We start from the raw sequence: 12616 nt of genomic DNA, 5'->3' as shown, positions 1-12616 counted from the left end.
TTAGCACTGCCTGTGCAAATATGCACAGTTGACTTCAGTTTCACACAATATACCCTTGTTTTTATACTTAATTTTAGAAGTAAAGCACTTAATCAAGAACAGAGGAGGCTGCTTTGTGGATTTGCTTGAAGAATTGACTTTCTACAGTTTGCATCTGAAACCCTGTCATCTGCACACTGCAGATACTTTTCTTGTAGTCTTGTCCTCATTTGCCTGTAGACCAAAGACACAGATAGAATAAGACAGAACTTATATGTGTGGCTTTAACAGAGCAAATCAAATGGGGTGCAGGAAATGCCTTTCCTAACGCCCAGCTGAGCTTGCATGGGGGATAACTTTTTTCTATTCCGAGAGCTTCCTTTTTTAAAAAGGGGGGAGAAAAGCTTACCTCCTATTGATTTCAGTAGGAAGGAGATAAACTGTACCAGCTGCAAGACTGGCATAGTCTATTCGCTGTTCTGTGGGGAGGGGGAATCAGAAGACTAGGAGGGTTTTGGATCCTGCACATCCATGAATAAGCTGGTATGTTCTTTTTTTTGTCCTATCTAACATCAGAGGAGTAATGGCAGAGGACTTTTCCACAGCCTCACAGGGAAGGCTTGAAAGATCGGGTCTCCTCTCCAAGGGTGAACATCTGTCTCTTGCTTTTTTTCCCCAGAAACTAAAAACTAAAATGTCCTATGGCTCCTGGGATGCCCTCCTAGAGATCATAAGACTACAGCATTAGAAAGTATGTAGAAAGCATATACCTTCAAGTATGGAATAATTACTTTAATAGTATCCAGCTGCAATATAGAATATATTTAACAGGTGTTAGAGATAGTAATTAAAAGTCCCAAAATCACCCAAAGGGTCAAGAAAAACATGAAAATATGAGATCTATATTCTTTATTCCACCCAAACTGCATTGCAGTCTTCCAGTCTTTATATTTACATTATTTGCGACTCTTTCTATAAGTGCCAGTACAAACGTAACTGATGATAATCCAAAACAGCTTCACAAATGTTTCCCAAAGCAGTGTGCATTTTTTGAGCAATTTGTTCTGATGTGCAATAATATATATACTATGTAGGCATATATATATTTTACCAAAAGCTTCATAATATGAAATATTTTCCACAGAAAGTAAAACATCCCACTTGCAGCTTATTCAGATTTCAGTTACAGAGACTTCTGCTTTTCAAGTTAGTGCAAATAATGAAAGTAAGAGCCTGAGCAAAATGATGTACAAACAATGAAACAAGAAACAGCAAACACACCAGCCAACTCCCTGCATATAACATTTAATTAGTGTATATTATTAGTAGTCTTTATATACAACATATTTAAATAAATTGGCTTATTTGAGCTATAGGCAACATATTTACAAATACAAATAAAATACGTTCCTTTCACACGAATATGGAATGTCCGACATATATGAAAATAAAATGCATCTAGTAACAAAACAATGCTGTAAATAAAAAAAAGAGCAAGATGTCTTCTCTTTGTCTTGGGACAGATTTCAAGGCACTTTCTTGGCAAACCAGAGTTCAGGCTTAGCAGAAAAGTCTGAAACAAAAAACAGTTCACTTAGATTCCCAGCTATTGAATAATAATAGTAATAATAATAATAGTTTCAATAGAAACCAACGCATTTATAGGTTCTTGCTTACTAAAAAATGAAGAAAAACTTTAATGACTACAGGCTTTCCCAGTGCAAACACGAAATGCTCAGTGGGCAACATAACTGCTGGTACCACCCCACCATTGGCACATTCAACTGAAGATACATTTTGAGAGCCCTGACAAATCGGGGTTCCAGTTGTACAGAAAGTCTTTTGCACACAGAGTGGATATGCACACAGATTCTGTTCCAAATAAATGCAGATTAGCAGCAAAGTGGTGATCCTGTTCCATTTTTGAAACAAGAAATGCTGCATTTTTAATGCTGGCTTATTTGCATACCTCAGAAGTTAATAAATATTTCCTGCCCTCTACAAAATAAAAAGAAAGTTGTAACTATCTCCACCGTGGAGTCATGGTCTGATATTGTTGATAACCTGTAGTGCAGCTTAAAAAGCTAGTTGTTTGGAAAGCTGAAGCCATGTTTTACCTATTATATCAGAAGACTTCTCCATGGTCCTGAAATAGTGCAGAAGTAGCCCACCAGGGCCACATCAACAAGCATTTGACAAAACTGGAAAACGGCAGGTAAGTCATCTCTTTAAGTTACATAATTTTTTTTATAAATTCAAGTAGCCACAGGGGAGACTGATCAGGCTTAAAATGGTGGGAGTGGAAAGGGAGCTTAACTTTTTCCACTCTTCCCATGGCACTGATGAAAACAACATTTCCAAAGCAGGGAGTTCCAGTTCCAGTGCCAACAGAGGCTTCCTCTTGATGAAAAAAGTTGTATGTCTGGTTTTCTGTGATTTTCACTGAATACAAAGTGGGGAGAAGGCTAAATTCTTGTTACTGTTTGGCTTTTGAGAAAAGAAACTAACAGGAACAAACTGGTCATTAGATTAGAAAGGTGTTTCAATTAAAAAAAAATACTTACATAACAGGCCTCCTATGGCTGTGTACACAGTGGACTCATTGCTAATCTTGTCAGCAATCTTGCACACCTTTTATAATCTATTTAAAACCATAAAAATGAAATTAACATTAATCATCATGTGTTTAATTTCCTAGAGTGTAAGTCCAGTTTCATTTGCCATCAGCTGCAAAATGTAGGTGTTTTAGGGAGTTTTTTATATGTCTCCCTAGACGGGCTGCAATAAAACAATCATTTAACAAGTAACATTCCTTGTAGGGTAGCCCAATACAAGTGGAAACAAAGGATTCATATATGTCCCCTAATGAACAAAACATTGATATGAACTATTGGTACTATTGGAAAGTTGAAAAGGAAGGAAGTAGTTTTCAACATACATTACATTCAGCATGGCACTACATTCAGCTCTGGCACCAGGTGAAAAATGCCACTGAAAGTTGACAGCACTCAAGGTCGATTTAGCATAGCTCTGAACCCCAGTTCCTGGGAATCTCAAGTGGAAGAGTGCCACTATACTCACTACCCTACTTGTGGACTTCCCAAAGGCCTCATGTTTGCCACTGGAGAACAGAATGCTGGACTAGTCTAACCCAGCAAGGCTCTTCTTATGTTCTTAATGGCAGTGGACACATGTGTATTCCATTCTCAAGAAAGACTGGGGGAAATGACTTGGTGTTAAGAACCTGCTCAACCCTGGCCTAAGACCAGACAGACAGGACAATGAAACATGGAAGTAGTTTTTAGCTGGAACTTACAGGCTGGTGTTGAACAATCCCGTGTGTTGTGATAGAGCCGGTGGAAATGCTTACTACATTCAGCTGAAAATGTAACTGGACCTGTTTGAGGATTAATCAAACACAACATTTTGATTGCATTTCTAATTCTATTGCAAACTAAGTTGCACAAATAATTAATAAATAGTTAGTTCAGATTTGCTTCGTCTAATATGTTTCAAACCTTTCACCAGGTACTCTCCTTGTCAAATAAGGCAAGGTAGTGGTTAATAGAAAAGGGACCTTTTCAGTGATAGCACTAGGGGTGTGGAATGTCCTGCTCAGAGAAGCTAACTTGGCACCTACACTGTGGTCCTTTTGGCATCAAGTGAAGGTATTTCTCTTCCCCACTCCTGCCCCAGATTTTCAATCTTTAAAAATGTTAAGTGTTTTTTTTAGATATTTTGGGCTACTGTTTTTCCTTAGCTTATTTTGTCTTTATTCTCCTACTATATTCAGCGCTGTGGGTTAAACCACAGAGCCTAGGACTTGTCAATCAGAAGGTCGGCGGTTCAAATCCCCGCGACAGGATGAGCTCTCATTGCTCGGTCCCTGCTCCTGTCAACCTAGCAGTTCAAAAGCACATCAAAGTGCAAGTAGATAAATAGGTACCGCTCCGGCGGGAAGGTAAACGGCATTTCTGTGCGCTGCTCTGGTTTCGCCAGAAGCGGCTTAGTCATGCTGGCCACATGCTGTACGCTGGCTCCCTCTGCCAATAAAGCGAGATGAGCGCCGCAACCCCAGAGTTGGCCACGACTGGACCTAATGGTCAGGGGTCCCTTTACCTTTACCTTTATATTCAGCTTTTAGGTTTATTTATATGCTTTTAATTTCTATACTATAAACCACCCAGAGAACTATGTTTCATGGGTGTGTGGGGGGGGGGGTGATAAAGAGATACAAATATTGTGATAAATAAATGTTCACAGTACGATTTTACTGGAGTTTCTGACAAAATTACATATAACCATATTAATGTAATTAAAGCTATTGGAATAATGAAAAAGAAGGCCAGTGATGGGTGATGGGTTACAACTATAAAGGCTACAAAATTTTATCACCAAGACTTTTCACACCGGCTCCTCAACTCTATTGAGCCTTTTCCAATCTATTGGGGGAAAGGCATCTGAAGATATTTAGGGAAGTTAAAAGTTGGGAGTCACTTGCCAATGGAACAGCTAGCCTTTTAATGGGCCTTAAGATTCCATGCCCTAACCTGTGGGTCCCATTACAACCTGTTGGGAAGCAAGTAGGAAAACAGCAGCCCCAAAGGTTGGACCTAGTAATTTACAATATAGGCTTCCTTCATTGGGAGAGGAGATAAGACACGCTCCTTTATGTAGGCAACATCTGGCAAGAGATTAAACACAGAATTGCCTTCACACACAAAGTGTTCTTACCTGTGAAATGTTTGATGAACTTGTCCTTTAAGTTGGAATCTCTTGGAAATACTTCTGGGGAGGAAAAGATATTTCATTATCAATAATGTGTTAAAGAAAAGTCTACATCAAAATATGTGCATGCACAGAGAGAGAGAGAGAGACAGAGAGAGAGAGATACAGTAACTGTTTTTCAAAAGCTGTGTTGTTTTCCACCCTGAACTCCTCCTTTAGGAGGTTGGATGAGATTAAAAAACAACAACTAATCATCATCTGAGTATGACTTAGATATCAACATATGGGTTTAATAAATATAAACTATATTTGTCCATAAGCTGTTTCAAAACTAAATCTGATACAAAATAAAACCGAACAGCAGTATTTACATAGGCATGCTATACAGAGAATATATATATATTAGTTACCATTTAAATACCAGTCTCAATACAAAAACCTTTCTGCAGATGCAGGAGCTCTTCTGTATATACAGAGCTCCACATATGTAAGGCATATGTAAGGCCAGTGGAAGCATATATTTATTTGTGGGCCTAAAGCTGACCCCTCCAATGAGTTTTTGCTGTAAATTGTCCATGAATCAGAAGACCAAAAGAGTCTGAAACAATGTGAGGTGTGGGAAGTCCCCCTTTACTGTGAAGGTCCATGAATGTTACAATACACTCACAGCAATGGTACCCCCACATGGGGAGAAAACTGGCGAGGAGCAGGCATTACCTATGTGCTATACAGCATCCCAACACTTAGAGTTGCAGGGGGAGCAGTATTCAGCAAGAGTGGGGTGGCACCTGGTTGGGGGGGGGGGAGAGCACTCTTCCTTCAAGACTACTTCATTCCTTCACTCCCTTTCAAGAAGCTGCCAGCCGCCCACTACACAATTATTTTTGCATTACATTTCTGATAAATGATAAAAACAAAAAGCACCACTAAAAAAGAGAAGTACCAGATATGAAATGTGTTCTCATCAGTTCTGGTAAGTTATGTTCAATCAAACAATCAAGATGTAATTTGGTATTTATGGTGAATTTTTTTTGGGGGGGGGCACAATATCCACACAGAGTCCCGTCAAAGTTGTTAACATGGATCTTTGCTGTGCATAAATATCAACAAACTGAAACGACATTTAAGGAAGCATTTTGAAAAGTGACTAACCATTATATTTTTATTATCAGCCCTACCCTCTCATGCAGAAGAAAAGCAGCATGTCATTTTTATACAAAACAGAGTAGTTCTAAAACGCGGTGTTCCGCAAATAAAAGCATCTACTCTTATTTGTGCAGGCTTTATGGACTTGCATCCTCACAGTTATAGGCAAAGTTGCATTATATAAGCAAGAGTTTCATCCCTTGCATAATCCCAGTTAATAATAATAAGTAATCTTCTTTATCGGGGATTTCTTTTTTATTTCCAATGGGATCTTTCAACTTGTATGCCTAGTCTTCTTTAGATAATTAAGCATTATAGAATAAATCCTGCCCCTTAGTCCACAGCAGCAGTAGCTATGAAAAGCTGGAGGAGTGGCCATACTACTGATCTAATTCTCTGACGCTTTGGATATTGTTGTTCTTGTAGGCACCAGATGGGGCCCCAAGATTAGCTAGGTTCAGCGGCACAATGCCACACAAGACCTTCCGAGTGACCTTGCAGAAATGCAATTTGTTTTTCTGCTTTAATCCCAAAGCCACTGCCTTTGGAGTAAAACTTCCTGAGGAGAGATTATTTCAGGGGAAATAGCTTGAGGATGGTCCCCTTTATAGTTTAATTTGTATCTTCAAAGGAAAGCTTCTTCTTTCTCTTAGTGCATGGTGAATACTTCTCTGAGAAGCAGTGGATCATCAAAGCAGACACATATCAGGTGATAAAGCCTAACTAGCTCTTTAAAATCTGCCCCCGTGGCCCGTTCACAAAGCGATGCTTACCACATAACTGAAGCTAATAAATCTAAGCATAATTATGACAAGATGCTACCACAATTAAGTAATCATGGATTTAGCGGAAGCAGACTTACGAAATGGTCACACTTGTCACCACAGTTCTCATGATCAACTGAGAACCTTGCCAAGGTGAAACCAATAAATATGTTCATAAGATAAGACCTTTGGGAAACAAAACCCATTTTAAATCACCATCTGTGATATACATGTTAAAGACTGATCTAATAGTGTTGAGTAAAGAAAACATTGCTTTGGCACCTTAGAGAGACTAAGGATGCAATCCTCTACGGTCTTACTTTTGAGTAAACTGGAAACTAATTGACACTGTTGAATTACTTTGCAAAGGTTTTGGGCTGTAACTGATTTATTGAGCCATGAGCTCTTATGAGCAAATTCAAATCTCTCTCTCTCTCTCTCTCTCTCTCTCTCTCTCTCTCTCTCTGTGTGTGTGTGTGTGTGTGTGTGTGTGTGTGTGTGTATAACTAGGTGTAACAAGGTTGAGGTGATTTAGTGGATATGGACAATATAAGAAAAAATATCAAGAAAACAGGATTGCAAACAATAACTCCAGTGCTAACATATTAAACATCAAAACAATATATAAACTAAGTATTTGCTGAACATTAAGTAACCATTGGAGCACTGACAAGTTGGGACAGCCATCCCTTTCCACCCTGCAAAGCCTCATCATTTCCACTGGAAATTTCAGAGGACTGAAGAATGGGGTGAGCTGCTTGTTGCATCTCTGATGTTGCGTGAAGCAGCAGCAATGCTTGTTCCATAACTGCTGTTCTGCCTCATCTCAGTGGTAGCCCCCATCCATCCACCCTCACCCATTACTAGGATTCACCCTCACTCTGCAATCAGGGCAAGCCTTAGCTTACCGTTTTTGCTTCCCAACGTCCAGGACAACCACTACCATTAGGCAGAGTGGGATGACCACCTCAGGTAGCTGATTTCAGGTTGTAAATAACAATAACTATATTACTAAAGCTAGGAAGTAGAAAAGCTTGTGGATTTTTTCTGCCATAGGTGGCAAAATAACTTAGCTGGTCTTGGCTACTTTACACATTGACCAAGATGGAGAGGGCAGAGTTCCATCTGCTTCTACACCTCAAACAGCACAATGTCTCTGATCAGTCCTGCCAACCTCACTGAAAGTGCTAAAAAAGAGGAAGCTAGATAACTCAGCCTCTGATTCCTTCTGTAGAAGGAGATAATGATCTACATATGGCTTGAATTCCAGCAGCAGATTTTGACGCACAAATTATGCTAGGCTTGAAAGCCATGACTAACGTAACAAAATATTTCCCCCCCATAAAAATCCAGAACGGCTGCAGGATCTGGTTGCTCTAACAGCTGCCTTAGATCCCCATAGTGAGTGTTATGAGGCTTGCATTAGTGGAAAGACAGGAGATGAGTAAGGAATGGCCAGAAAGTCGCCATGAGACATTGAACCCCTCCTTTGGCTTGTCCTGTTAATACATTGAGGGGGCAATCCTATGCACAATAAGCTAGTGTGAAGTCGCACCAGATCCAAACCCTATTTATCAGTAGGGCTGCTGCTGCTGTTCTGGCTAAACCTGGCAGAGGAAAAACAAGTCTTTTAAATAATGTTCTGTGCTAGGATGCCAGGTCACATACAGTAAATGAGCTGAATAGGCTTAGGGTCTAGCCTAAAAGTCCTCCCTCAGTGGCCCCTTTTTGGAGGCCTACACTGGCCAAGGTGAGTGGGTTTTTGCCCTCCTGATCTTCTCTGAGCCAAAGAAGCATTCAGTAACATCAGGTACTCATCTCTCATTCAGGCAAGCGTTGTTTTTGAGCCTGAGGATGATGAACTTTACCACCATCATTGCTACTAACACTACCCACATATCATTAGTGGCACATAAGCAAATATCCACTGAGCCTTGTCTATGTTATATCCAGGGTATACATTGTGGCACGGGGGAGCAAAGGGCTTCTGAGAGACCTGTTGGAAATTAGTGTTCTGAAAATCCTAAAAATAAATACTACTTTGCATATATGGTCATTCAAAAGAGTGAAATTCCATAAAACATTTGAATTTACTGGAACTATGGTGAAGGAATTAGGTAAACCTGGTGGACTCATTTTTAGTCAATCTTAATTATTTCTTCCCTTGGGTCTTATGGCACTATAATTTTGTCACTTTAAGAAAGAATCAGATTGTGTTGTTCGGTCTTCACTTTCAGTGCACATGCATAGATAATCAGTATGTTGAGCACTGATTTTACACAAATGATTCTTCTACACAACTGAGTTGTCTGTAAATTGATCTGTGGAAATTAGTACATGCGTATGATAGGATAATTGCTGCCCACACATAAAAAATTCAACCTGAATAAGCTAATGTCATGCAGTGCACAAAATCAACCCATATCATTTTAGACTACACATGTTAGATTTTACATGCGTAGAAGACATTCAAATGTTCCATCCTCGCATTGGTATGTGTGGCTGGTGTACACTAAATCCTTTCCATGCAACAAGCTAAATCAGAAGGGCAATACTGTGTGATCCAAAACCTTAGTAGAAGAAAGAACTTGCTGAATTAAAAGAGAATGGCTATTTTCTTCTGCTTCATTGTTCAAAATATGTGGAAGTATGTTTGCTTGAGATCATCACAGGTCAATCAATAATCTATATGTTCAAGGCATGACATTTCAGAAGAGAATAACTATGTTCCTCTATGTTGCTCATGAGGCTCTTTAGGCTCATGCTTTTTGACATTTCAAGGGGGCGAAAATGTAAATGAAAGTTAATTTTTTATTCAAACAAACAAAACATCAAGCCAAAAGTAATAATAAAAACAGCTACAAAAGCAGGAAGAATAAAATTAAGAGATAATAAAATAATAATCATAGAAAACTTTAAAAAAGAAATGAATTTGTGGCATAAAATATATTCCATAGTGGAATAAAAGGTTCATATTTGTACCAAACATAACCAAATAACCATGAATGTTGCCAAATAATGTGCTAACCATGAGATTTGGTTATATAAATCACAAACGGTCCCTATGCAAGCAAAGTTGGAGGGGTCCACATTAGCCCTGGTGGCACGTATTTTATGAATCAGTTTTTCAGAAATTTCAATGTACATGACTTTTTTAAACCACAGATCCTTAGAATAACAAGATGCATCCTTAAGAGATCACCAGATGAGCAACAACTTTGCAATGGAGACTTGTCAGAAGCCATAAGACCACACCTTCGTTGGTCTATACAGCTTGCTTGCTTGCTTGCTTGCTTGCTTGCTTGCTTGCTTGCTTACTTATTTGCATACTACTTAATCACAGTCATCTCTAACTGGTGTACAGAAGACTCAAATCAATGAAACTAAAAGTGAGTTAAAACAGCAAAATCAGAATTCAATTTTAAAAACCTGCTGGAATAAACAGGTCTTCAGTGCCTATGACCCCTCAGTGGGAGTTCCGTAAGACTGGGCCTGCAATACTGAATACACAGGTACCGGTAGATACAAGCCATACATCTAAGCTGAGAGGGATCACTAACCATGATGCACTCAGAGACCTCAGTGATCAAGCAGAGAAATAAGGGATCAAGGATCCCCTTTTCTCTCTTGAAAGATAGGAGAAATATTATGGAAAATTGACACCTATCTATTAGGGTCTTCCGGTTTCCACAAAGTTACGCTAACATCCACAACTAAGGTACTCTGGAAGGCCTGTACCTCCCTTGTGACACTCAGTTTTTATCATCAGTGACACAAATAACAGGGAAACTGAGCTCACAATGGAAGTGCTAGTGTACGTAGGTGTCAGCATGGGACCAGGGAGAAGAAATTACATTTTGTAAGTAACAACAAAATTCTATGGAAATGTAATCTCTCTCCCTCAATGTACCTTGAAAACATAACTGGACCACTGAAAGCAACAGAGCAACAAGTAGGGTGCCTTTAAGATAGATATCAGACATTAGAAATGGCAGTATCTATAAACCAGTGGGAGAACATTTCAACCTCCCGGGATATTCTGAAACTGACCATAAAGTGGTCATTCTGGAAAGAGAAACTTCAAAAGAAGAAAAGAACATGAAACAGCTGAATTATCAAGAAGTTCAATGTCATCTCTTGTGGGTTAAATAAAAACTAATCAGTTTTGTTACATCATGTGTCAATTAGCTTATCAGTGCCAGAATAGTAATTTTGCTAGCAGCCTGGATTCAAGATGCTTCTGAAGGGTATAGGTATAATCCAAACCATCAATCAAACAAATTTAATACCAGTATTCAGACTCACATAGGCTTAAGGAGGCTTGAGGAATATCAAACAGAGGGCAATCCTCATGTTACAATCTTAATTTCAAAATACAATGATCCTTATTATTTTCTGATACACCCAATAGTCAATACAAAAAACTTTGGAATTTCTACATATGACACACACCACCACATTTTCAACGCCTCAAATTTCATACCACTTGAACTAAAAGTTCCAAAGGTCATGCTTATTTTATAAGTAAAACTCCCAAACTCATCTGTTCTCCATGAAAAACAGCCATCCATTATTTAACACACTATGTGGTTAGTGTTCTATAACATGCACCATGGTTAAGTTTCACAAACACTGAGGACCGGCAACCACACAGTAAGCTGAATTTCTCACCGATACAGACGCACACCTGCTGTTCTTAAATTTAAGAAACCTGGAATGAACAGCACAAAGCTAATGAGCTGCATGTGCCCCCCTAAGGCAGTTGTGTATGTCTTCCACTATCCTTGAGTTTCAGATCTTTCCCCTTAAAGTTATTGTATAACATTTGAAGTTGTATTTAAAAAAGAAAGGCGGGGAGGGAAAAAAGTGATGCCTGGCTGTCTGGAAAGCCTGAAACCAGAAGCCATATAAGTCAATCTCAATGTTTATTTTCAAAGCTCAAAACTTCTCTAAACTATCATAACAATTTTGAATACCTCTCAAATGAGTTTGCACATCCTGAAAAAAGTAAAAGAGGAAACCTGTAGATGGGAAAAGGATAGAAAATGGGGGAAAACATAGCTGGGGTAAAGCATTTCACAGGATTTATAGAGTGGAGTTAAGAAAAGAGGTAATATATGGGAATAGTAAGGATGGTTGAAAGCAGTGAGCTGTGCTTTTTCAGAACACAAAAAATTGATAAACAGGTTTTGAAGGATGGGATGCCAAAATAATGATGGGGACTAGACAGCATTTATATATTGATATAAACTAAGGTGACAAATCTTTGCTAGTCCTAGTAGAACTATTTCCCACTATACTTAAGCACAGTAAAACAGTAATGGAGTACACATTTTTCAGCCTGTAACAGTAAAAAATGATTAAAATGCAATATCTGTTTTCTTTGACACTTACTTTCAAAAATATTTCAATTAATTAATAAATCTTGTTCTGAAATTTTAGCCTTTTATTGCTAAGCTTGAACAGCAGATGTGAATAAGACAGGGCTGGACCAAAATATCTGATTTCCTGAGAAAGAGCGGGAAATAGTGCCTCCCATTCTAGTCAAGGTGAGGTGGAAGCCAGAGCCAGCCAAGTTATTTTGGTGCTGGATAAAGAAAGCCCCTCCCCTCCAATCCCTGGCTCAGCAGTAAAAATACAGTAACTGATTGTTTGCTGCCCTTTCATGACACCCTAAGTCAGCTGCCTTCTCCAGGGTCCCCAAGTGACAATGCCAGAGAGGGTGGCAAAAGAGACACAGTGTTTTCCTGGGTATGGGGGGGGGCATTGGTGCCACTGTGTCAAGTTTGCATTAAACTTTGACTCTTGTATTTATCTTGAACCCATTTAACAGAAACAAATCTGAAAAGCAATACAGTCATACCTCTTCTTGCAAACGCTTCATGCTGTGCTTTTTCGGGTTAAGAACGCGGCAAACCTGGAAGTGTTTACTTCCGGGTTTTACCACACGCACACACACAAAAGCGTTCTGCATACTTTGCACATGCGCAGAAGCACCA

At 39.1% G+C, this 12616-nt stretch overlaps 1 protein-coding gene across 4 annotated transcripts in view; it reads right to left on the bottom strand.

The window, feature by feature from the left end:
* Positions 1–756: 756 nt before the first annotated feature.
* The window catches only part of ALKAL1 (ALK and LTK ligand 1), a 33056-nt gene continuing 21196 nt past the window's right edge, over positions 757–12616 (bottom strand). Inside the window, exons 3-6 of one of the 4 annotated variants that reach the window (XM_028736973.2) lie at positions 4714–4764; positions 3296–3376; positions 2544–2620; positions 757–1552 (exon numbers count right to left, since the gene is read on the bottom strand). In XM_028736973.2, coding sequence (XP_028592806.2) covers positions 2556–2620; positions 3296–3376; positions 4714–4764 — 197 coding nt within the window. In that variant the 3' untranslated portion in view covers positions 757–1552; positions 2544–2555. Of the gene's footprint in view, positions 1553–2543; positions 2621–3295; positions 3377–4713; positions 4768–12616 lie in introns of all 4 variants that reach the window. The other 3 variants (XM_028736972.2, XM_028736975.2, XM_028736974.2) reach the window with 3 other exon arrangements.

The sequence above is a fragment of the Podarcis muralis genome, chromosome 8 (genome assembly GCF_964188315.1).
Source record: "Podarcis muralis chromosome 8, rPodMur119.hap1.1, whole genome shotgun sequence".
NCBI lineage: Eukaryota > Metazoa > Chordata > Lepidosauria > Squamata > Lacertidae > Podarcis > Podarcis muralis.
The sequence above is the reverse complement of the archived record's forward strand: the minus strand, read 5'-3'. Positions and strand labels throughout refer to the sequence as shown.